Genomic DNA, 23,106 nt, shown 5'->3' with positions numbered 1-23,106 from the left:
CATCACTGTCAAAGCATATACCAATGTCAATAAGTGCAGGCTGAAATAAGCTCAAGCTTCCAAAAGCATCCGGATCCAATGACAAGCTCGAAGTCGTCCCTCGATGATCAATACATCATAGCATAACCCAAGACATACATCCGGAACCAATAGGCATATGTCAAAGCATGAAAGATAGCTTCAGCCCAAGAGTATTCAGCATGCATTTACTGTTATAAACTGTGTATTTCCAGCCCCAAAATCAGGCCAAAATCATAGCATTACATGTAGCTTCAATCCCCCAATCAATCGGGATGCAACAGGTATCAAACCGGTTATGTAGTCATGCCCAAACAAGCATAGGTATACAAATACATGCTGTCTCAGACCTGAAATCTGTTGCAGAAGATTCTGTCATCAGAATTTGGCAAATCCGACATCACCATCGCGTCCCGAGCGTGCCAAAACTCCAACTTAGACTCTTACCTTGCTTGAATCGGGTTCCGAATGCCCGAGATATGACAAAAAGAGTGATATTTGGGCCAGATTTTGAAACAGGCGTAAAAAAAACGTGAGCTGGCTGGGGGGCCTGCTGTCGCCTGTGTGAACAATGGGGCCCAAAGGGGGCACAAATGAGGGCCAAAGAAGGCCTACACCAAGCCTTGGTAAGCCTTGATAGGCTGGAAACAAGATCGAGGTGAAGGAAGCTCCAAGAGGTGTGAGCTATGGCTGCCCACAACTTGTTTATAGCTTGTGAGACTTGAGAACTGAAGTAAAACTTTGAAATAATGAAGCAATACCTCTGATGTAATGCTGTGAAGGTGCCCAACAATGCCGGGAAGGTGCTCGGGAAGCTGGGGAGTGACGGAAGCTCGAAGGAGTCGGATATGGCTGTCGGTCGGGAAGGAGACCCAATGCAAGTAGGGAGTCAATGGGATGCTGAGAATGCCACGAATCAAGCTCAAGAGTTGGAAAGCAAAGCTCTGATACCAGTTGAAAGGGAGCGACGGATCGAAGGTTGGACTCGAGAGCTATGGTGGAAGAGCAAGAGCAAGAAAGGAAGAGACTAGAAATGGGAACTCCAATAGTCACAATGTGTGACCGGGCCTTCCTTTATTCAAACTGTCACTAAAAGAATAAAGAATAAAGTGACGGTGACGGGCGCCCGCCACCTGCAATGTGCAGTGGCGGTGATTGTCAGTGTAGTAATACACGGGCGGCTAGGTAGGGGCGCCTTTACCCCCAACATTTTGTGCGGGGAAGTTGGTAGAGGTGAGCTAGCGTGCAATGCCTTGCTCCTGTAGAAACTCACAGAACTTGTGGGAGGTAAACTCGCCATTAGAATCACTCTTCAAAGTATCCGCATGATGACTAGTTTGGTTATGGAGCAGCAACACCCAAGCATTGAAATAAGTGAAAGCATCGGTTTTGTGCTTTAGGAAGTAGACTCACATGTATCTGGAGAAATCATCCACTATAAAAAGAAGTATAGTACACCATCTAATGCAGCAGTGGATATGGGACCACAAAGATCTCTATGAATAAGCCTAAGGGGTTCTGTAGCACAAGTGATAGATTGTCGAGGAATGGGTGTACAATACTGCTTACCTAGCTGACATGCTTTACCAAGCTCTCGAGATAATTTTAGACGTGGAAGGCAAAGCTTACCTAGTATCTGTGATAGCACGAGTGATCTGAGGCTGTGAAATTACCGGCTACACAAAATGGAAATATTTTCTTGGCAGCTTGTAAAGGAACAGGGTAACCTGGTCGTTAGATGACTTAGGAGCCCTAGTGGTTGAGAACTCGATGAGGAGATGCCTGTACTTAGCCAATTTGACTTTCAAGTTATCCTTGTTTGTGATTTTGAAATTTTGAAGCTCATAATCCAAATTGATATGACTGTCCTATCTCAAGCTATATAGTGGTCAGTCAAGTGTACCCTAGCAAGCATTAACCATGATCATAAGTTAGTTTATAATTATAGGTACACCTTAAATATTGTAATTCAGGAAGGCAAGCAATCCAATGAGACATTTTGGATGCATTAAAATACTATCTAAGCAAACTAAATGAGTGTGCAAGAATTGGTCTAGTATGAATCAATCAAAGTAATTTTCCTACAATAGAAGAATAGGTATGAGCATCAAAAGACTGACCTGAGGTATCCGTGTGTAGATGGATAGTTGGATCTAGAGGCGTGGTCACGAGCCGTCTCTGATTAGTGTATTATTGTTCCACTAGCTCTAGGATGTATTGATGCTGTGACAGAAGGATATGTTTCTCGAATCTAACAATCTCCATCCCCAAGAAATAAGACAATAAACCTAATGCTGTCATTTCAAATGTAGAGCAAAGTTTTGTGGTAATTTCTGCGATAGATGCATACTTTGAGCCAATGAGTAATATATCCTCAACATATAGGAGGATATAGCTGACCCCCATGCTAGAAGTGCGCACATATAGATTTGGATTATAGGTGGCAGAATAGTAACCATGAGTTCGTAAGAACTCGTCCATTTGGTGGGACCAAGATCTCCGTGCTTGCTTCAATCCATAAAGAGCTTTTTGCAAGCAAAAGACCTTGCTAGCCTGGTCATCGAAAGAAAGGCTGGGAGGTTGCTCTACATAGACTTTCTCCTCTAAATAACTGTTTAGAAAGGCACTTTTGACATCCATCTGATAGATCGGCCAACTTGATGAGCGGCAAGTTTGACCAACAGAGGAAAGGATGTAAATCAAGCGGTAGATGTGAAGGTTTCTTCATAGTCAATGACGTACTTTTGTCTGAAACCTTGCACAACAAGGCGAGCCTTGTATTTGTCTAGAGTACCATTAGCCTTTAGGTTGGTCTTAAGAATCCTCTTTGTTGCGATGAATACTATCGAGTTGTTTCTCCATGGCGTGACACCATAGAGGGTCCTGGAGAGCCTCTTGCCACGTGTCCGGCTCAAAATGTGCAATGTAATCAATTATAAACAACGATGCATATGAAGCCTGAGGGGCGAGCCGAACAAGCCTTCTAGGGCCTTTCGAAGAGCAATCCAATGGAAGGATTCTCGAATCCTACATGGTCTGCTAGTACCTGTGAGGTAATAGGTCTTGCGGAGAAGGCTTGGGAGCTAAAGTATTTGTAGGAAGGTCAGGAGTGGGTAGTAGACTCAGGAGTGGGTAGTAAATCTGGCTCAATAGGCACAATCTCAAATGATGTGAGCGGAGGTGAGGATGAAGAGTCCAGTGCAGAGGATTGCATTATGTTCCTCTCATCAAAGACGATAGCCCTCCAAACGATCATCTTGTTCGTTTGAGGGTCAAACAAACGATAGGCTTTGGCTTTGAAAGAATAACCCCCAAAGATTAAGAGATTTACTCGAGGGATAAGCTTTGCTATCTTGTCATTAGGAGTGTGCGTACAAGCAGGACTATCAAAAACTTTGAAGTGAGTTAAACAAGCCAATAACCAAAAAATACATCGTATGGAGTCTTTTTAGGGATTACCACAGTCGGACATTTGCTAAGGATGTACACAGAAATGTTAACAGCCTCAACCTAAATGTGCTTAGGGAGCTGTGTTGCGAACAATAAAGAGCGTGCCGCATTCATGACTGTCCAGTTCGTATGCTCTATGACTCTAACAATTGACCTCCTATGGAACAAGTGTGGGATTAGGTTGGGGTTCCAATCTCTATAGTAAATCCCATAGGTTTTGAAAGTCTAAGACATGCCTCATCAAATTTGACCAAGTGGTGTAGTTTGACCCGTTGAAACGAGTCTTGTCATTAAAAGCATGCTTCGTGGATAAGGAACTAGAACCATGAGATGTCTGGGAAGATGGATAGATGAAATAAGATCGAGGATAAGATGGCGGTGGGGTTGGTGGATAAGGAGGGGGCAATGATGGATAGGCAGAAATGGGCTCTGATATCCAATGAGTGCCGATTGCTGCAGAGATATCGAAACAGACATAGTTCCATATGATATCGTGGGTGTAGGTGGAGGCATTGGAACACAATAGCACTGTCCAAATGTCAGCTGGGGCACAACATAATGATCGGATGGTCCACTAGATAATGCCATAGAGGCAAATTGCGATACCAAACAATCCCCACTCGAGTTTGTCTAGGATTCACTCCCAAAGGGATAATTCGAAAGTGTGTATGGGAGGTCGAGCCTTTGCCACAGGTACACCAGTCGGAAATAGGTATGTATAGGTCGTAAAGGCTGCGCCTAAATGTGTAGAATCCCCTGGTGTGGTGTGTGGTGGATAATGTGGTGCACTTAATGGAAGCGAAAAGGAAGGTGTAGCGGAAGATGAGGGAGGGATGGGTGGGAGCCCAAATGGATTTGTGATGGATGTTGTTGTGGGAAACATGGTTGGTTCCTTTTGTCCATTAAATGCATTAGATGAAGATGCACCTTATCCAAATTGATCATGAGAAATATAATCATTTGAAGGAAAAGGAAGCGAAGGAATACTCACAAGTTCTTACTTCGATTTCTTATCTAGTTTTGAATTCATAAAGAGATACCCGTCTTCCTCATTACTTAGGAACCAAAGGTTGTTTTGAAGAGTCCCTTGTTGACGAGCATCCCCTGATGCAATGAAAAATAGAGAATTAGTTGGCATAGAATCTAAAATAATAGGATTTGTACTTGGGATTGGAGAAAAGATGTAATGTGGAAGTGATGTGTAATCTAAGCCAGGTTTCACTTGTGGATGGCTAGTCCATGGTGGAGTTTCCGAGGGTCTTCCAAGATCATTAGTCACTTTTTGGTGTACCATATCTAAAGAATAAAACTCAGGCTTACCTTCAACCTCGTGCTAAGCCCTATGCATAAGGATGAGTATAGGGTAGAAATTTGATATGGTTTGTGGACTCCATGGTAGTCCCATAGTTCTCTGCCCTCGTCAAATCAAGTAGAAGCAAGCTCGGAGGCCCACTCCTGATTGTTTCTGTCCATGTTTGGCTGTGGAGACTAGAGTAGTGTTGTGAATGTTTTTGAAGTCATGAGACCCTTCTGTTGTTCTTGCTTTTGCAGATGAGCTTTCCAATTAAAGGCCAAGGTTTCTCAGAGAGTATCTAGCTTCGATACCATGTGAAGAAATGCTCTAAACATAGAAAACACGAAACCAATCATATGACAAACAACAAACTAATAAACATAGAACACAATTAGGGTTAGGGTAACTCAGAGATAGTGCACACAATGAATAATAAAATGAATGAATAGTGAATATACAATGCTAATACAGGAAGTACACTATGTAGTGAATACCAAACCTTGGACTCTCGCATCTTTGGGATCAAGGTAGAGATTATGAGTTGGAGAGTGTGGCTTACTCCGAATGGATCTCGAGACGCAACAAGGTAGCCTTCGAGTGTCGAATGTTAGCAAATGCAGTGAGGGAAGGTTGGATTTGATGCAGATAGTAGTGCAAGAGAGAGAAAGATTTAAAACGTAGGTACTTGAGGAGAGAGAAAAACTGGGCGATAGCTTGAAGTAGCAGGCAACTGTGCAAAAGATGCAAGCAACAGTTGGAGAAAAGAGAAACTTGTAAAAATGCAGAATGTTGATGATGATCTAGTAGTACGTGAGAGCTCCAGGGTATTAGGTGACAGGAGTAGGATGTAGACAAAGTCTGGAATCAAGCAACAGATGGTAGCAGATGGCTGGGGGAAGCTTTGATTGCGATGTCCTCCGCGAATGGGGTGTGGGCAGCAGAGATACGGCTTTTGAAACTTGCAAAAATGAGATTGAGGGAGAGTGGTGGACTGCATGCCTATTTATAGAATGTTTGGGGCACCAAAATTGGGGTTGTGCATGTGGGACATAGTAACTCTCTAGGATCGTGTTTCTTTTAAAATAAGATGGTTTCTTCATTAATTAATTATGTTTTGGGGCTGCTTAAGTGAGGCTAATGCATTTTTAGCTCAACAATGAGGATGTATAGGTGTGTCACGCTCACCTTTTTGTGGGGCCGCTTGTGAATAGGATTGATTGCCAAATTTCTCATAGACAATGTGGGCCCGGGGTCATTTTTACAAATGGGAGCTAACAAGTAGCATTATTGTGTGGTATATATGGACTGCTAGATGCAGCCATGCTATAGATTTACTGGACATATCTACTGTAGAGACTCTATGAGATTTGGATAGAGATTGTTCATACTGTGGGAGATCTCAAATGGGAGAGGATATAGTGTGGTTCATAGATTATGAGGAGTAGGAGAGACGGTTTTCTTAGGACCAGGATTCGGACACTTTCTTCCATTGTTAGCCCCATATAGTTTGGCACTATAGACCTTCTGGCTGGTTACTCATTTAAGCCTTGTGATAGACTTCCCTTTGCTGCATGTATTTTTTGGTTATGGAACTCCCTTATAGAGATGCTTTGTACTTTGTATTTTGCCTTGGGATACTTCGTCCCAAGGGGATTTATTAGTGCAATGTTTTCTATTCTTTGGGAAAAAAAAAGAAATCCTTCACGCTAATGTCATTGGTGCATCAATGATGAAACATTGTCTTTGTCCTAGTGCTTATTTTATTTATGTAAAAAACGAATGTGCCTTTGACTTATCAAAGTTGTTCTTGACTTTGAGGTGATAATAAATAATTGGACTCTTCTTTGTCATCCAGGTTCGTGAACTAGCTGAAAAGGAGAAAGAAGGAGGTGTTTTTCAAATGTTACGACGTGATGTCACTCGATTCCTTACAACAATTCTTATTGGCACAACGTAATGAGACTGAATCTGTACTATTATTTTACTTCAGTTTGTGCTAATATGACAATTTGTGCTGATAGCTTTGAAGTTGTCTTACTGCAATGAAATTGCATACTTAACAGAGTTGCAAATATAGCAGCAACTGCTCTAGTAACTGATGCTGCAACTGCCCTGTTTGGCGAGGTAGGAGTCAGCGCTGCAACTGGAGTAATGACCGTAAGGACAAGCTTTGGAGCTTCTTGTGGATATGGTTGCTCTATTTTTATTGTCTATATGACCATTCTGCTGTTTGTGTTTAAATGATGTTGTGCAGATGAAGGCTAACATTTCCTTGTTGCAGGTTGTTATTCTTTTACTGACGGAGATTACGCCAAAAAGTATAGCTGTTCATAATGCTGCAGAGGTGGCACGTGTAGTGGTAAGCTAGTAAGTTGCACTTGCTAACATTATCGCGTATCACAATAGAAACTGCTGTTAGGTTGAAAGCAGTCATTAGGAACTATAACTTTGAGTCCTTTGTATTTCTTATTAGGTTGAATTGTGAGTTATGTTCAGATAGGCAGCTCAAGCTCGGTTTTAATTTCTCCAAAAACACTGACAGTAGCTGTTGCAATACAGTCTCTATTTTGCACTTCTTGATTTCTATTGTGGTGTCTTATTTGGTGGGTTGTCCGCTCTACTTTTATTGGTTGGAGGTGATGCCATAGATAGCTGGCTCAAGTTCAGTTTATTAAATAGTTTTTGGCCAACATGCTGACAGTGCCTGTTGCAATACATGTGACTGTTGCAATACAGTCTGTTAGTTTTGCCCTTCTTCTTCATTTCATATTGAAATGTGTCCTTTAGGGGCTTGCTAGATCTAATTGTATTATTTAGGGAATGTGCAAAGTTGCGTTTGAGTTTTGGTGCATCCAGTTTCCATATCGGGCACCCATTGCATTGGCAGCACCCACACAGTATTTAGGGCATTTTCCACTTGCCACTTGTGCCACATGATCAGGTCGACGAGTTTCTTGACTATCACCTACATATGGCCTTCACCCTCATCGTACGTTCCATTCCATTCCATTCTGTCATTATTGCATGCCTGGGGTTTCACAGCTTTGGGCCTTTGTTCATTTTGCCTTCTTTATGTCTATTAAATTCAGAAATGACCTGCCAGACGATGAGGTACGACTATCTGCCTTGGAAAGAAACAGTATGTAGAAGCTAAATGTTAGCAACAAACCCTAACTGGTACTATCGTAGGTGGCAAGTTACCAAGCTGTCCAGAGAGTAAGTGAACGGTACATAGAGTGGGGTGGGAGACCATGAGGATTTAAACTGTCTCAAGAACAGGGTTGTTACATCTGACCGTGTCCAATTTGTTCTGTCCGATACTAGTACAGTACTAATCAGACTAATAAATCTTGGACTTACGTCTGATGAAAAACATTGTACATATAATTTTAATACATATTAAGAGCTTGAGGATAGAGAGGATGGCCGCTGGAGAGCTTGAAAGTGAAGGTAGGGTGGAGATATGGGGAAGGAGATCTTGAGGGGGTGGGGTTAGAGAGCTTGAGGAGAGAGAGTTTGAGAATAGAGAACTTCAAAATTGAGCTTGAAATTTGAATTTGAAATTAAAGAGGGAAAGAGAGGGAGAGAATATATTGCTAGAGAGAGAGAGAGAGAGAGAGAGAGAGAGAGAGAGAGAGGGGAGAGGGTGGTGCCCCATTTCTTTGATGGGTTCAATGTACAAAATCTTTTCCAAAGTAATGGCGAATCGGCTCCATAAGCATCTCCTTGCCCTTGTGTACCCTCTCCAGTATGGTTTCATTAAGGGCCGAAATATTCTACACAATGTTTTGAATGCCCAATTGGCCATTGATTATGCCCGCCATTCTAATCAGGAGGTGGTACTGATTCAACTGGACCTGGAAAAGGCTTTTGACTATCTGGACTGGTCCTTCGTTGCTGACCTTATGTCTGCTATGGGCTTTGGTGCTCGGATGTCTCGTCTGATCTACACCATTAGTGTTGCGGCGTCTTCGCGAGTCATGCTGAACGGAGGTGTTACTGAGCCATTTGTCCTTGCCCGTTCTGTCAGACAGGGGTGCCCTTTGAGCCCTTTATTCTTTGCCCTTGCGACACATCCAGTTCTTTCCATGTTATCACATATGGCCGCCTCTTCCCAGTTGGCCGGACTGTCGCTTCCTACAGGACAACACTTCATTAGCCAATCCCTGGCGGATGATACTTTTATGATTTTGCGTGCGGACAAGGATAACCTTCGAAAAGCATTGGATGTTTGGGGTCTCTTTGGTCAGGCGTCAGGCCTTCGTATCAATGCGCTCAAATCAGCCATTCTAAGCTGCACGGAGTCGGATTTGCAGTCCTTGGACTGGCAGGGTCTGGTTGTTCCTCGAGGTTCCATTGTCAGGCATCTTGGATACCCTTTGGGTGTTGATGTTCCCCCAAAGCAGCTTCTGTAGTGGCTTTCTTAGAAAATGGTGGCCAAGTTTATGTATTGGAAGTCTCAGGCCTGGCCTTTTCATGTTCGCCTCAAAGTAGCCCAGATAATTATGTTGCCAATGCTCACATATTTCTTGCCATTGTTGCCCTGGACTCCTACGACTCTGAATGCTCTCACTCAGTCTATTCGCTTCATGCTCTAGAAGAAGGACTCATTGCATGCAGGTATTTCCTGGATCTCGTGGTCGCATGCGTGCACCCCCAAAGGCATGGGTGGCGGAGCTATTTAGATGCCCAAACTCACCTGCAGGCACTCCGTTGGTCCCTTTTCGGCGCCATGTGCTCGGATGATCATCATCCGTGGGTCGCTATCGCCCGTTATTTCCTCGAGGGCCATGGGCTTCGGCATGGCAATACGCAACTCCGGAGTTCTTGGTGGCACGTTCTTAATGCTGATTCGCGGTTTTCCAGTTCTTCTTCATCGCTGCTTACTCATTTGGTGTGTTCCTGGAAACACGTCCTTCAAAAGGCTCAGTGGCACCCAATGGAGGATCGCTTGGCTACTAACTCCTTTCAATTGGAATTACTGGCAGTCTTGCGTTTACTTTCGTGGGAAGGTAAACATGAGCTTAGACCACAATTCAACCGGATGGCACGTTTGGGCTTGTCTTCAGTTGCGGATGCCACCCTTGCTAGTCGCAATGTGCTTATATCGTTTCGTACTGCTAGGAGGCTTTTCCGGATCCCTCGTGGATATAGGTCTTTATGGGAACAGCTTTTGACGGTGCTCCAGAGCAGACAACCCTTTCCTGCTCTTGCTTTGGATCATCCCTGGCAGGATTGGGACGTACAAGGCCGGCTGCATTTGAGCAAAGCTTGTGCTAACCAAGTGTATCATCTTCTGATTAAAGATAATCAATGGCTAGTTACTAAAGCGAATGCTTTATGGGGATTGCGTAAATCCCGGTCATGGTGGAGGGTAGCTGTGATGGAGGGCTGGGTCAACAAGACACCCTTTAAATACAAAGTCTTTCTTTGGAGAGTGATGATTGGGGGTCTTTCGCTTGCTTCGGCTCTTTCCAAGCGACGAATCTCCAATGGCACCTGTTTCTTTTGCACCACTACTATGGAATCCGCCCGCCACCGATTTATTTCTTGCCCCGTTGCTAAGAAAGTCTGGTTATTTTTGTCGGCCGTTTTGGCGAGGGGTGGTTGGTATCACACTGCGCCCCGTTGATTGGGTTTTGGGCCAGCCCAAATACCCTACTCCCGCACAGCCACATATGAAGCTCATGTATCACTTTCTTCGATACTGGGGCTGTTGGCATAACTGGACTATTCGGAATGCTTTTCTGTTTGACTCCGCCCACAATGTTCAGCGGCATATTGTGAGGCTTAAGGGCCTCTTGTATTGGCAGTTAGCTCTTCTCCATCGTTCTGATTTGCTCTCTACGGAGGACTTCCGTCCTTGGCATATGGCAATTTCCTCCGCATCCTTGCCATGAAATTGTAACTTGTAGTACTTAGCACCTCTTCACATGATGGCTTGGATTGTCGTCATGTATCTTGTAATCAAGTAATCTTGTATTTTTTTCGTAATTAATACAATTACCTTTTACGAAGAAAAAAGAGAGAGGGGAGAGAGAATATATTGCTAGAGAGAGAGGGAGAGAGAGAGAGAGAGAGAGAGAGAGAGAGAGAGAGAGAGAGAGAGAGAGAGAGAGAGAGAGAGAGAGAGAGAGAGAGAGAGAGAGAGAGAGAGAGAGAGAGAGAGAGAGAGAGAGAGGAGGTCGGTCGATGGCGCCCTGTTGCCTGCGTGCCCCATTGCGCCGTCTGACTGCCCGACGCCTGACTGCCCGTTGCGCCCTGTCACCTGACTGCCCGTCGCGCCCCGTCGTCGTCTGACTGCCGTCGCGTCCTGTCGTCTTCGAGCCTGTCGCCTGAGCGGCCCGTTCTCTGCGCGCCCAGTCGCCTACCTGCCCCGACGCCTGCGCACCCCCTCGTCCACGAGCCAGGATGCCCCGTCGCCACGTCGCCCAGTCGTGTCCCTGCCCTCGCCCTCGCCCATTGGTCGTCTGTCCTGGGCACGGGGACCCCTGCCGTCGCCCTTCAGTCACGTAGCCCCACGTCTCTTACGTCTCACCCCTGCGCATTGCCCTGTTTCATTCCGCCCTGTCTACTGCCTGCCACGCTGAAACGTCTGCAGCCGCCCCATGAACTTCGCCTGTGCTGCTGTTCGATGCTCCGCCTGCGTGTGCTCCTCCTTTCGTGCAGAGGCGCCCAGCTCCTGTAAAACCCTAAACCTGACCATCGTCAGAGAGGCAGCGTCCGGGATAGCGGGCCCCCTGCTCTGTACACAGAGAGAGAGAGAGAGAGAGAGAGAGAGAGAGAGAGAGAGAGAGAGAGAGAGAGAGAGAGAGAGAGCGGTCCTGATCTGCAATGTCGGTTAGTCCTTCGAGATCAGCTCGTCATACACGATGGCTGGTTTGGATCTGGATTTCATAGACCAAACGGTGGCAGCACTTGGCCCGGACTTTGATGCTGAGGAACCGGAGGATATGGTTCCGTGCACTGAAGAATTGCCCCCGGGTTCTGACATCCAGCCTGCGGGTAAACGTACCAAGCATACCCCGGAAGAGATAGGTGTTACTCCGGATTCTTTCTATGCGTAGGTTGCTTCGGATTCTGTGGACTCTCAGGAGGTGGACTGGGAGCATCTGTTGGAATTTGCCAACACTCTGCTTGGTGAATATGTTCAACATAATCAGGAAGCCTTCTTTGACTCTGCTCCAGACGATGTTCTGGAAGCTACCGTCGACCCAAAAACTGTCCTACGCTCCTTTCCGGTATTTTATGATCGCGCGGTGATACTCTTCTTCACTGGTTGAATCCCGCTGCTTTCCCGTATTCGCCAATGGTTGCAGAGTTTGCTACAAGGGGAATGTGCTGAAGAGATTTTTGTTGGATCCCGAGGTTTTTTTGAGGTCCTCTTGAAAACAGAGACGCACCGTGCTGCTCTCCTGTCTAAACTGCCTTTGTTTTTTGATCGTCGGTTGGTTCATGTGGTTCCATGGCGCCCGATGGCAGATTTCCAGCGCCTCCTGCAACGTGAATGCCCTGTTTGGGTAGAAGTGGAAAATTGTCCGGCTGTTTATTGGCCGCTATTGAAGGATGCTATGGCCGCTGTGGGCACGGTTCTAGTCCCTCCCAGTCTCAGGGCTGTGAATCGCAACCGCTTGTGCATGTTATGGGATACTGCAAGGAAACGGCCTGCTTGGTTATGCCTCAATTGCTCTGGCATGCATCCGTTACACTTTCGTTTGAAATGGAGCAATTTTGCAGGCCATTGCTTTTCCTGTGGAAAGTTGGGGCACTTTATGGCTGAATGCCCTGAGCAACAACACGTTTCAGATGCGGGTCATGTTGCTCCGCCCATGGAAGATATGGTGTGTGATGCTCCGTCGCTGGATACTATCCACCCGCCCCAAGTTCTGGCCAAAGGTAAACAACAGGTTTCGGGTCTGGATTCCCGTGCCACTGATTGGGTTGAAGTACGTGCCAAAAAAGGCAACAGGATTGGTGCTGGCATGGAGAGTACTGTGCCTACTACCTCACAAGATTTCATGCGAACATATATGCGCAGGAAGGAAATGATGTCTTCCGAGCGCTCTGCTCCTGCTATGGTTTCCTCAGCTCCCCGTCATCAGCCCGCTAGGAAAATGTATTTGGATCGTCTAAAGGGTCCACCTGCACAGCTGGCTGTTGATACCAGAGGCAACGTCATTACTCCGTGGGACTGTCGTTACCCACGTTCCAACCCCAAGCAAGCAGATATGCCGTCTACTTCCAAATCTGGTCCTCAGAACTCTTTTGCAGTGTTGGCGGATTTCTTGGATGAGGGAGTCCTGGACATTCTCGCCGACAAAGTCAAATCGAGGCAAGCTGTGCCTCGTACCTGATTGTGTTTTGTATACACATGAAAATAGCCACGTGGAATGTGCGAGGAATTTGTTCTCACCACAAGCAACATGCCATGTGGACTGCATTGTATGAGAATCAGTGGGATGTCCTGTGCGCTGTTGAGCACAAGAGTCACGGTGACGCCGGTAAAGTTGTGGATTGCCATGGCTTTCGTTTGTTCTATGCAGGAACACAGGCCATGCATTATTCGGGTGTGCTCATGATTGTACATGCCAAATATCAGCTTGTTCTTATTAAAAATGATGTTCATGGCCGCTTTTTGGTGGTTGAAATCTTATTCGAAGGGGAAATCCTATGGTTACTTGGCCTCTATGCTCCGAATGATTCGTTATCTCGCCAGGAGCTTTGGCAGACTTTGAAGACTTCCTTGTCACTTGGCAGACGGGGCTTCTTCATGGGGGATTTCAATATGTGTGTTGATTCTTCCCAGTCTACATCGGAGCACTCGGTCATGGATGCGCCGGAAAGTCGTATGTGGCAAGAGTTGGCTCTTGCTGTTCTTAAGCAAGATCTTTGGTCCTGGCTACACTCGTCTTCTCCAGGATTTACTTTCCATTCGGCCCAGTATGCCACAACATGGTCGCGGTTGGACCGTATATATATCATGCAGAATGATGATTTTCTGCCTGAGATGCTCGAAATAAAAGTGTTGCAGCAATATGTCGTGTCGGACCATTTCCCTCTGTAGTTCCAGTTGCTTGCACAACCCATTGCCCCTTTCAAGCAATTTCTGGAGAGACTCCCTTTGCATTTCAACTCGTCCTACTTAAAGCATACAATTTTTCAGGGCTATATGCAGCAATTGCTTGACAGATTCTTCTTGGACTTTTCCTCTCAGGGCACTGCGTCATTTGAAAGATTGCTCTCTAATGTGCAGCGGGTTGCTCGGCAATATGGGATCTATCATGCCTCTCTTTGTCGGCGTCGTCGACAGGCAGCGGAGGACCTACTGGTTTTGGTTCGCTCCCTGCCGGTGGACACTCCGGATGATGCATTTCTGCTTGCATTGGCCATGCGGGTGGCCGATCTTATTAAAGAATTCCAGTTAAAATCGTATCAGCAGGCCAAATTGCAACATCTGACAGAGACTTTGCAAGATAGTGCATGTCAGACCCATAAGTTCTTTCGAGCTCTCCATGCCTCTCCTGCTCGAGAGAATATGACCAGACTCGAGGATGCACAAGGCCACCTTATCCTGGATCCACAGACTATTGTGCATATGTGCAGGAATTATTTCTGTGACCTTCTCGGTTCCGCTTCTCCACCTTCAGCCCAAATTACTCAGGCCCGTTCGGTTTTTTATGACCTGGTCCGCAATCAGCTTCCGCAGGACATGCAAGCTACTCTGGAGTCAGATATTGGTGAAGCAGAGGTTATGGATGTCTTGTTACACTTGCCCAAAGATAAAAGTCCGGGTTGGGATGGTCTCACCAATGAGTTCTTTGAAGCTTTCGCTACCCAACTGGCGAAACCATTGCAGGCTTTGTTTCAGCAGGTGTGGGAAACGGGGATCATGCCTCCCTCATGGAAACAAGGACTTATTAAACTGCTTCCAAAAGTTCCTTCGCCATCTAAGTTGACACAGTGGCACCCCATTTCTTTGATGGGTTCAATGTACAAAATCTTTTCCAAAGTAATGGCGAATCGGCTCCATAAGCATCTCCCTGCCCTTGTGCACCCTCTTCAGTATGGTTTCATTAAGGGCCGAAATATTCTACACAATGTTTTGAATGCCCAATTGGCCATTGATTATGCCCGCCATTCTAATCAGGAGGTGGTACTGATTCAACTAGACCTGGAAAAGGCTTTTGACTATCTGGACTGGTCTTTCGTTGCTGACCTTATGTCTGCTATGGGCTTTGGTGCTCGGATGTCTCGTCTGATCTACACCATTAGTGCTGCGGCGTCTTCGCGAGTCATGCTGAACGGAGGTGTTATTGAGCCATTTGTCCTTGCCCGTTTTGTCAGACAGGGGTGCCCTTTGAGCCCTTTATTCTTTGCCCTTGCGACACATCCAGTTCTTTCCATGTTATCACATATGGCCGCCTCTTCCCAGTTGGCTGGACTGTCGCTTCCTACAGGGCAACACTTCATTAGCCAATCCCTGGCGGATGATACTTTTATGGTTTTGCGTGCGGACAAGGATAACCTTCGAAAAGCATTGGATGTTTGGGGTCTCTTTGGTCAGGCGTCAGGCCTTCGTATCAATGCGCTCAAATCAGCCATTCTAAGCTGCACGGAGTCGGATTTGCAGTCCTTGGACTGGCAGGGTCTGGTTGTTCCTCGAGGTTCCATTGTCAGGCATCTTGGATACCCTTTGGGTGTTGATGTTCCCCCAAAGCAGCTTCTGCAGTGGCTTTCTCAGAAAATGGTGGCCAAGTTTATGTATTGGAAGTCTCAGGCCTGGCCTTTTCATATTCGCCTCAAAGTAGCCCAGATAATTATGTTGCCAATGCTCACATATTTCTTGCCATTGTTGCCCTGGACTCCTACGACTCTGAATGCTCTCACTCAGTCTATTCGCTTCATGCTATGGATGAAATACTCATTGCATGCAGGTATTTCCTGGATCTCGTGGTCGCATGCGTGCACCCCCAAACGCATGGGTGGCAGAGCTATTTTAGATGCCCACACTCACATGCAGGCACTTCGTTGGTCCCTTTTCCGCGCCATGTGCTCGGATGATCATCATCCGTGGGTCGCTATCGCCCGTTATTTCCTCGAGGGCCATGGGCTTCGGCATGGCAATACCCAACTCCGGAGTTCTTGGTGGCACGTTCTTAATGCTGATTCGCGGTTTTCCAGTTCTTCTTCATCACTGCTTACTCATTTGGTGTGTTCCTGGAAACACGTCCTTCAAAAGGCTCAGTGGCACCCAACGGAGGATCGCTTGGCTACAAACTCTTTTCAATTGGAATTACTGGCAGTCTTGCGTTTACTTTCGTGGGAAGGTAAACATGAGCTTAGACCACAATTCAACCGGATGGCACGTTTGGGCTTGTCTTCAGTTGCGGATGCCACCCTTGCCAGTCGCAATGTGCTTATATCGTTTCGTACTGCTAGGAGGCTTTTCCGGATCCCTCGTGGATATAGGCCTTTATGGGAACAGCTTTTGACGGTGCTCCAGAGCAGACAACCCTTTCCTGCTCTTGCTTTGGATCATCCCTGGGAGGATTGGGACGTACAAGGCCGGCTGCATTTGAGCAAAGCTTGTGCTAACCAAGTGTATCATCTTCTGATCAAAGATAATCAATGGCTAGTTACTGAAGCGAATGCTTTATGGGGATTGCGTAAATCCCGGTCATGGTGGAGGACAACTGTGATGGAGGGCTGGGTCAACAAGACACCCTTTAAATACAAAGTCTTTCTTTGGAGAGTGATGATTGGGGGTCTTCCGCTTGCTTCGGCTCTTTCCAAGCGACGAATCTCCAATGGCACCTGTTTCTTTTGCACCACTACTATGGAATCTGCCCGCCACCGATTTATTTCTTGCCCCGTCGCTAAGAAAGTCTGGTTATTTTTGTCGGCCGTTTGGCGAGGGGTGGTTGGTATCACACTGCGCCCCTTTGATTGGGTTTTGGGCTAGCCCAAATACCCTACTCCCGCACAACCACATATGAAGCTCATGTATCACTTTCTTCGATACTGGGGCTGTTGGCATAACTGGACCATTCGGAATGCTTTTCTGTTTGACTCCGCCCATAATGTTCAGCGGCATATTGTGAGGCTTAAGGGCCTCTTGTATTGGCAGTTAGCTCTTCTCCATCGTTCGGATTTGCTCCTGACGGAGGACTTCCGTCCTTGGCATATGGCAATTTCCTCCGCATCCTTGCCATGAAATTGTAACTTGTAGTACTTAGCACCTCTTCACATGATGGCTTGGATTGTCGTCATGTATCTTGTAATCAAGTAATCTGTATTTTTTTTGTAATTAATACAATTACCTTTTACGAAAAAAAAAAGAAAAAGAGAGAGAGAGAGATTCTCGGATGACCTGATGGTCTGATGTAACAGAAAGTAAGAGATACAGTGAGATTGCTGACCCGATGGTCTGATGTAAATATTTACTACTTAATTCAATTATCTTCATGAAATAAAAAAGAGAGAGATTGATTGGGGGTACGTACATGTGCGTTGTGGAGGAAGCCTAAACGACAACCATAACTTACCCTAAAAGTAACCCCGAACGAGTCGGACAGTTTCCATCGGACACCATTGGACGTGTTGTACTGGACAAGATGGATCGGAGAAGCCGTTGGGGTTTTTGGAGAGAGAGAGAGAGAGAGAGGCATATGGACCAAAGACCTAATTATAAAACCGTTGGCCACTAGGTTAGCCATTATGCAAATGCTCAAAGACAAGTGTCCCCAAGTCCAAAAGGGCTATGAACATTTGATGTTTTCTAGGACTGTGGTCGGTTCACGAGAGGACATGCCCTATATGTTCCTACGTCTAACAGTTGTGAGCCCAGATACTAACTAAATTAGAGGCGTTGGAAGCTATATCAACTTTCACCTTTGGTTTTCAGGGCTTTTATCCTGTGTTGTCATGGGCTGTGCTTCATGCACGACACTGAGCAGCTGCCATTGTCTCTTAGCTTTTGCTATCCACATAGTTTTGTTTGATGCTACAATGGTATTTAGCTTTTGCTATCCATATTGTTTTGCTTGATGCTACAATGTCCTTGTGTGTTTCTACTTTTCCTTTTCACACGTTTCCATTTCCATTTTGACATGGTATCAGAAAGGCAGTACCTGTCGTGTTTCACTTAAGTGACCCCATTTGAGCAGCAGTAAGTATTTCAATCCCATTCAGCATGTGATCACTGTGTCAGTCTACAGGAGGTATGCAGCAGCCATACTTGATTACAAAGATGATGAAGGTCATGATGATGAAGAGCAAAAAGGGTTGCCATAAATAGGTCTGCTGGACAATCCAAAAGCAACTTTGGTGGGACTGTGACCAATTTGGCCACATTCATCCCAACCACTCACTGGCGGTCCAATACACCCAATCTGTCTGACCCACCTCATCAGACTGGCTTGAATAGTGAGCTCTGCCCTAGCTTGCTCACTTGTTTAGTGATTACAGCCACCCATCTAGTGGCCGTGCCCCGCTTGAAACCGGTCTTGGACCTGTATGAGATTTGATCACCTTCACATGGGCAGCCCCCTGGTGTACTACAAGTGCATAGTTGTTTTGCATGCAACTACATAACTCAGTAGCATGCACTGGAGTCTTTCTGCATGCACATATCTCAGTAATATGCACTGGATTGCATTTGGGAAAGAGGTGGTGCCTGTTTACTTGTGCGTTGGTATGAAATTTAAGTCTGTTTCTCACCATCTCAATCTAGCAAGTTCCACTTGAGTTGATGCAGCAGTTATGTTATTCAATGTTTTGATGCAGTATTTTTTGATTTAAGTTGTCAATTTTGAGGATGTTCTTTGTAGTAACATGGACTTTGTACTCATTTGCTGATTGTAATGTGATAGTGCAGGTTAGGCCTGTTGCTTGGCTGTCTTACGTTCTTTATCCTGTGGGGCGCATAGTTACTGCGATTTCCATGGCTATGCTCAAAGTTTTGGGGCTTAAAAGTAGCGGGTATGAGTACTTGTCTTAGCATATCATAAGCTGTTAACCAAGGTCTAGCAAGCTGACCAACATGTTGTTTGGGTTGTTCAACTATCTTCTAAGATTGAGCCAGTTTTTGTTTCTTTTGCTGTAAAACAAAAAAGCATTCGCATGCCTGAACTTATTAGTTGAAGCAGAATCATAGTTTGCAGATACGCTTTTGCTATTAAAAGAAAACATTGCGATGCTTCAACAAATCCTGTATTAGATGTCTGTCTGAGTATTCATAGGCATTGGTTATATGGGGTCTTCTTGAAAGGCCAGAATTAGAGCTTAATTGGAGAACACAATAAGCAGAAAGTATGCAGTTGGATTATCTCCATGTTTTCAAAGCCTGAGATTGGTTGCTAATTAGAACTTTCCTACTAGTCTGTTCATGCTAGAATTTTCACGTGCTCATGCTACTTTCATGTCTGCATTGGAACTGCGGCCTGCCTCAGCCTTGTTCATGAAAGCTGAATTCACATCCTTTCATGCAAAGAAAGAAAGTGCTTGGAGTATTTACATTTCCAAAGTCACACTGCAACACCTTGTAGAAATGCATATCCTAGAACATTATGAGTTAATTGTTTTACCAAAAACAGTCAAGCATTGGTCGAATTGAATTTAAATTGTTTTGTTCTGGATTTTTAAATGGGAGGAATAAATTGATCAGAATTTTAAGGTGCAATTTTTACTGGCTTGTCAAAGTTCATCCTTGGACATCTTGGATGTGCATCTGCGATATTGGCGATTGACCGTTGACCATTTGGTGATTAGGTGCAAACATGTCCTAAAATCATGATATGAGGAGTCTCGTAGTGTGAACATGCCCTAGGGCTATGGTAGGTAAAGAGTCTTGGAGACAGGACGTAAGGATCATTTGTTGGACATCTCTTGTGAGATCCACTCTTGGACTCTAAACCCTAGGCAGCTCCATCCACATGTTAGGATGGTATGGGCTGATGTGGATGGGATGTTGCTAGCATTTGAATGCACTATCACAGTGTGGGCATGCTAGATCCTACATGAGTAGTGTTGAATGTCAATAGGGCGGAAAGGATTAGTCATGAGCCAAGAGCTCAAGGATAGCCTACATGTCAAAAGCATCTTGGAAAATGTGCAATTTCCAAAGGAACCTAGAAAATGTGTAGTTGTGGGGATATGTATTGGAGTAGCCTTAGCCTCACCCCATAAGGATGTGAGAGGATGCATAGAGATCGAAGCTTAGCTGAGAGTACAGTTGACAGTGAAGAGAGTGTGAGAGTAAAGACACAGCTATCAATGCAATAATCACAGAGTGTAAGGTGCAAGTACAAAGTGTAACCCTTAAACCTTAGGGTTGCTAAAGTGTGTTCACATCCGAAAGGTGTAAAACACGATAAGTGTCCAAACTGTGTAAACTAGGTACATAAAATAAAAGAGAATAAATTTGGGGGACAAAACCTCTCGTAAGGAGAGTAGAAAGTGCCTTAGTGTCGTACTAAGGATCAGCGACACTTCTTTGTGAGCGTAGATGTGAGCCAAACCCAACAAATCCCCTTGGAGTGAAGAGTGATCAATATACAAGGATTTTCCACCAAATGAGATCAAATTTAAAGCATTGCGGAATGCTTCAAATTTGTCACGAGGAAGAGCTTTGGTGAAGATGTCTGCCACATTACTGGTGGAAGGATAGTAGACAAGGCTGATATCTCTTGTATGTAGCCTCTCTTTGACAAAGTAATAGTGAATCTCTCTGTGCTTTGTGTGTGCATGAAACATTGGGTTCCCTGCCATTGCAATGGCACTTCGATTGTCAATAAAGAAAGGAGCAGGTTCCGTGATAGATACATCTAAATCAGCTAGCAAATGTCTCAGCCATACAGATTCAACTGTGGTAGTGAAAGCTACCTTGTATTTAGCTTCACAAGACGATGTGGCAACAATCCATTGTTTCTTGCTAAGCCAAGAGATGCAAGATAAACCAAGAAAGAAACAATTACCACTAGTAGAGTGACATGAATCAAAATCACCAGCCCAATTTGAATCATTGTAATTTGTGAGCATGTACTTGTACAAAGCAATCCAAGAGTCCTAGTATCTTGCAAGTAATGAAAAACACGCTTCATAGCTTGCCAATGTGACATGCGTGGACGGTGCATAAATCTTCTCAGAGCTGAAACCACAAATTGAATATCTATCCTTGCGTTGCATGAGTAAATGAGACATCCAATTGTGGGAGCATACGTATGGATATCAAACAAATCACTGTCATCATACAAGGACAGCTTGAGTTCACCAGGCTCCATTGGTGTGTAAATTGGCTTGTAATCGTGTAAGCCAAACCTCTCAAGATGTCTACCAATGTATCTAGACTGTGATAATCCAGTGCCTCTAGCATCATGAATGAATTGAATTTGTGCGTAGCCTTTGGCTACAAGCCTGGCTTTATACTTGTCAATGGATCCATTTGCATTCCTTTCGAGCCTATAGACCCACTTTGTACTAGTGGCTTTCTTTCTAATAGGCAAGGTCACTAAATCCCACGCTTGATTCTTTATGATAGAATGAAACTGTGCTTGCATTGTTGCCATCCGATGCACACTTTGTTGTGTATCCTCATAACATTCAGGCTCCTCATCATCAAGTGTATGTGCTGCCATAACAAACTCCATTGTATTAGCACTATCATGCATACGAGCTTGTCTTTTGGTATGACCAGCACTAGGAGCATCCGAATGACTATCTTTCATAGTCTGCAAATACCATCTAGGCATCTGCCTAGCTGATAGTAACATGGAACAGGGATGGGGGATGGCTAAAAGCAAGGAACGGGGACAAGGGGGTGGGACGCGGGAGGGAACGGCATACATAAATAGCATTTGAAAATGTATGCATATGATGTGGTGGATGGATGTGTGGCATAGTAATAGGGAATGCCCATTTTGTAGCTTCCCGGTCCGAGTCCCATCTCCATGTTAGAGCCCCCTCTCATGGTAACATGAGATGGTAATTTATTATTCTTGTCCCCGTGGGCCTGTCCCTATTCCCATCCCTATCCCCAAAACCGGTCCCATGTTACAGTGTGTGTGGGCGAATGTATACTACCAAAGAACATGCAAAAAAACCACCCCCTAAAAGACACCCACTTCCACCCAAAAAAAAAGAAAGTAAAAAATGTCCCCTAACAGGTAACGTGACAAGGGGACGGGTTAGGGGACGGCCGGGACGGGGGGACGGCTGTTGGGGACAGGATAGGGGACATCCCCATCCCATTTTGGCGTCCCCATTCGGCCCATTCGTTCGGGACAGCGTTCTCGCGTCCCGAGGCCTCGGGACGGCCGTTCCCTGTTACTATGGCCTAGCTTCTTGATTGTGTACATGCTCTTGTTGAATCTCAAATTCAGCATCCTATTGAATATTCAGATCAGCCATAGGGTGAATGTTTGCATTACTCAATGGAGTAGTTGGCTGAACATTATGTTCACTTATTTGAAGCTCCAACTGTATCACCAACAGAAATGGGCAGCAGCCCTTCAAATACATCATTGGTTGCCTGATATGTATCAGAACCAGCAAGGGATAATTCTGATTTTTCATCAAAAACCACATCTCTACTAAGAAATACTTTCTGAGAGACAAGATCACACAATCTATATCCTTTGCTCTCGTTGCTTTACCCTAAAAAAATGCATTTAACAACCTTGTTGTCCAACTTCTCTCTTAGTACCTCGGGAATGTGAGCATATGCAAGACACCCAAAAGTATGAAAATATCCAACAGGTCTTCGACTGTTTCAAGCCTCAAAAGGCGTAACACTCTTTAATGCCTTGGTAGGGCATGTGTTCAAAACATGGCAAGCACACATGATTGCTTCCATCCAAAAACATTGCAAGCACGCATATACAAGAGGAGGAGAAAGTGGCTTATCGGCATTAACTCCTATGCCTACTAACGAGGAAGCATCGAATGTGGGCATATCTTCAACCGATGTGAGAGAGGCCTCTACCATTGGTGGTGGGGGACTCCACATCCACATCTGGCTTCGGTAAAAGGCAAAGATTGGAGGCTCATGCAGTGCCGGAGAGACAATCCTTTCTCTTTGAAGCTTCAAGTCGTGCGTGGATCGGTTGCCTTTCTTAGAGAAAGGCAACGACTTGCGGATATTGAAATTGCATGCAGGGTGATTGAGTGCAATCTCGCATTCAATGTCCTAAAGCAAGAGCAATGGAAGAAGATGGTAAAAGCCATTGCCAATGTGGGTCCATATGAAAGATGGACAGGTGTCACATACAACAACATGAGGACGAAAAAGATTGATGAAGAGGAGAGGATTGATAGAGCCCTTGATCCTATTTGGGTCACATGGAAAA

At 45.2% G+C, this 23,106-nt stretch overlaps 1 protein-coding gene across 3 annotated transcripts in view; it reads left to right on the top strand.

The window, feature by feature from the left end:
• The window catches only part of LOC148038509 (DUF21 domain-containing protein At1g55930, chloroplastic-like), a 180,299-nt gene that overhangs the window by 34,785 nt on the left and 122,408 nt on the right, over nucleotides 1-23,106 (top strand). For 2 of the 3 annotated variants that reach the window (XM_087672859.1, XM_087672858.1), the window contains exons 2-5: nucleotides 6,618-6,715; nucleotides 6,826-6,919; nucleotides 7,044-7,121; nucleotides 18,639-18,742. In XM_087672859.1, the coding sequence (XP_087528985.1) occupies nucleotides 6,618-6,715; nucleotides 6,826-6,919; nucleotides 7,044-7,121; nucleotides 18,639-18,742 (374 nt within the window). The remainder of the gene's footprint in view (nucleotides 1-6,617; nucleotides 6,716-6,825; nucleotides 6,920-7,043; nucleotides 7,122-18,638; nucleotides 18,743-23,106) is intronic. The other variant, XM_087672864.1, reaches the window with a different exon arrangement.

The sequence above is a fragment of the Lygodium microphyllum genome, chromosome 3 (assembly GCF_053477565.2).
Source record: "Lygodium microphyllum isolate KBCC chromosome 3, Lygodium_microphyllum_v1.1.10, whole genome shotgun sequence".
NCBI lineage: Eukaryota > Viridiplantae > Streptophyta > Polypodiopsida > Schizaeales > Lygodiaceae > Lygodium > Lygodium microphyllum.
This window is presented reverse-complemented; position numbering and strand designations above follow the sequence as displayed.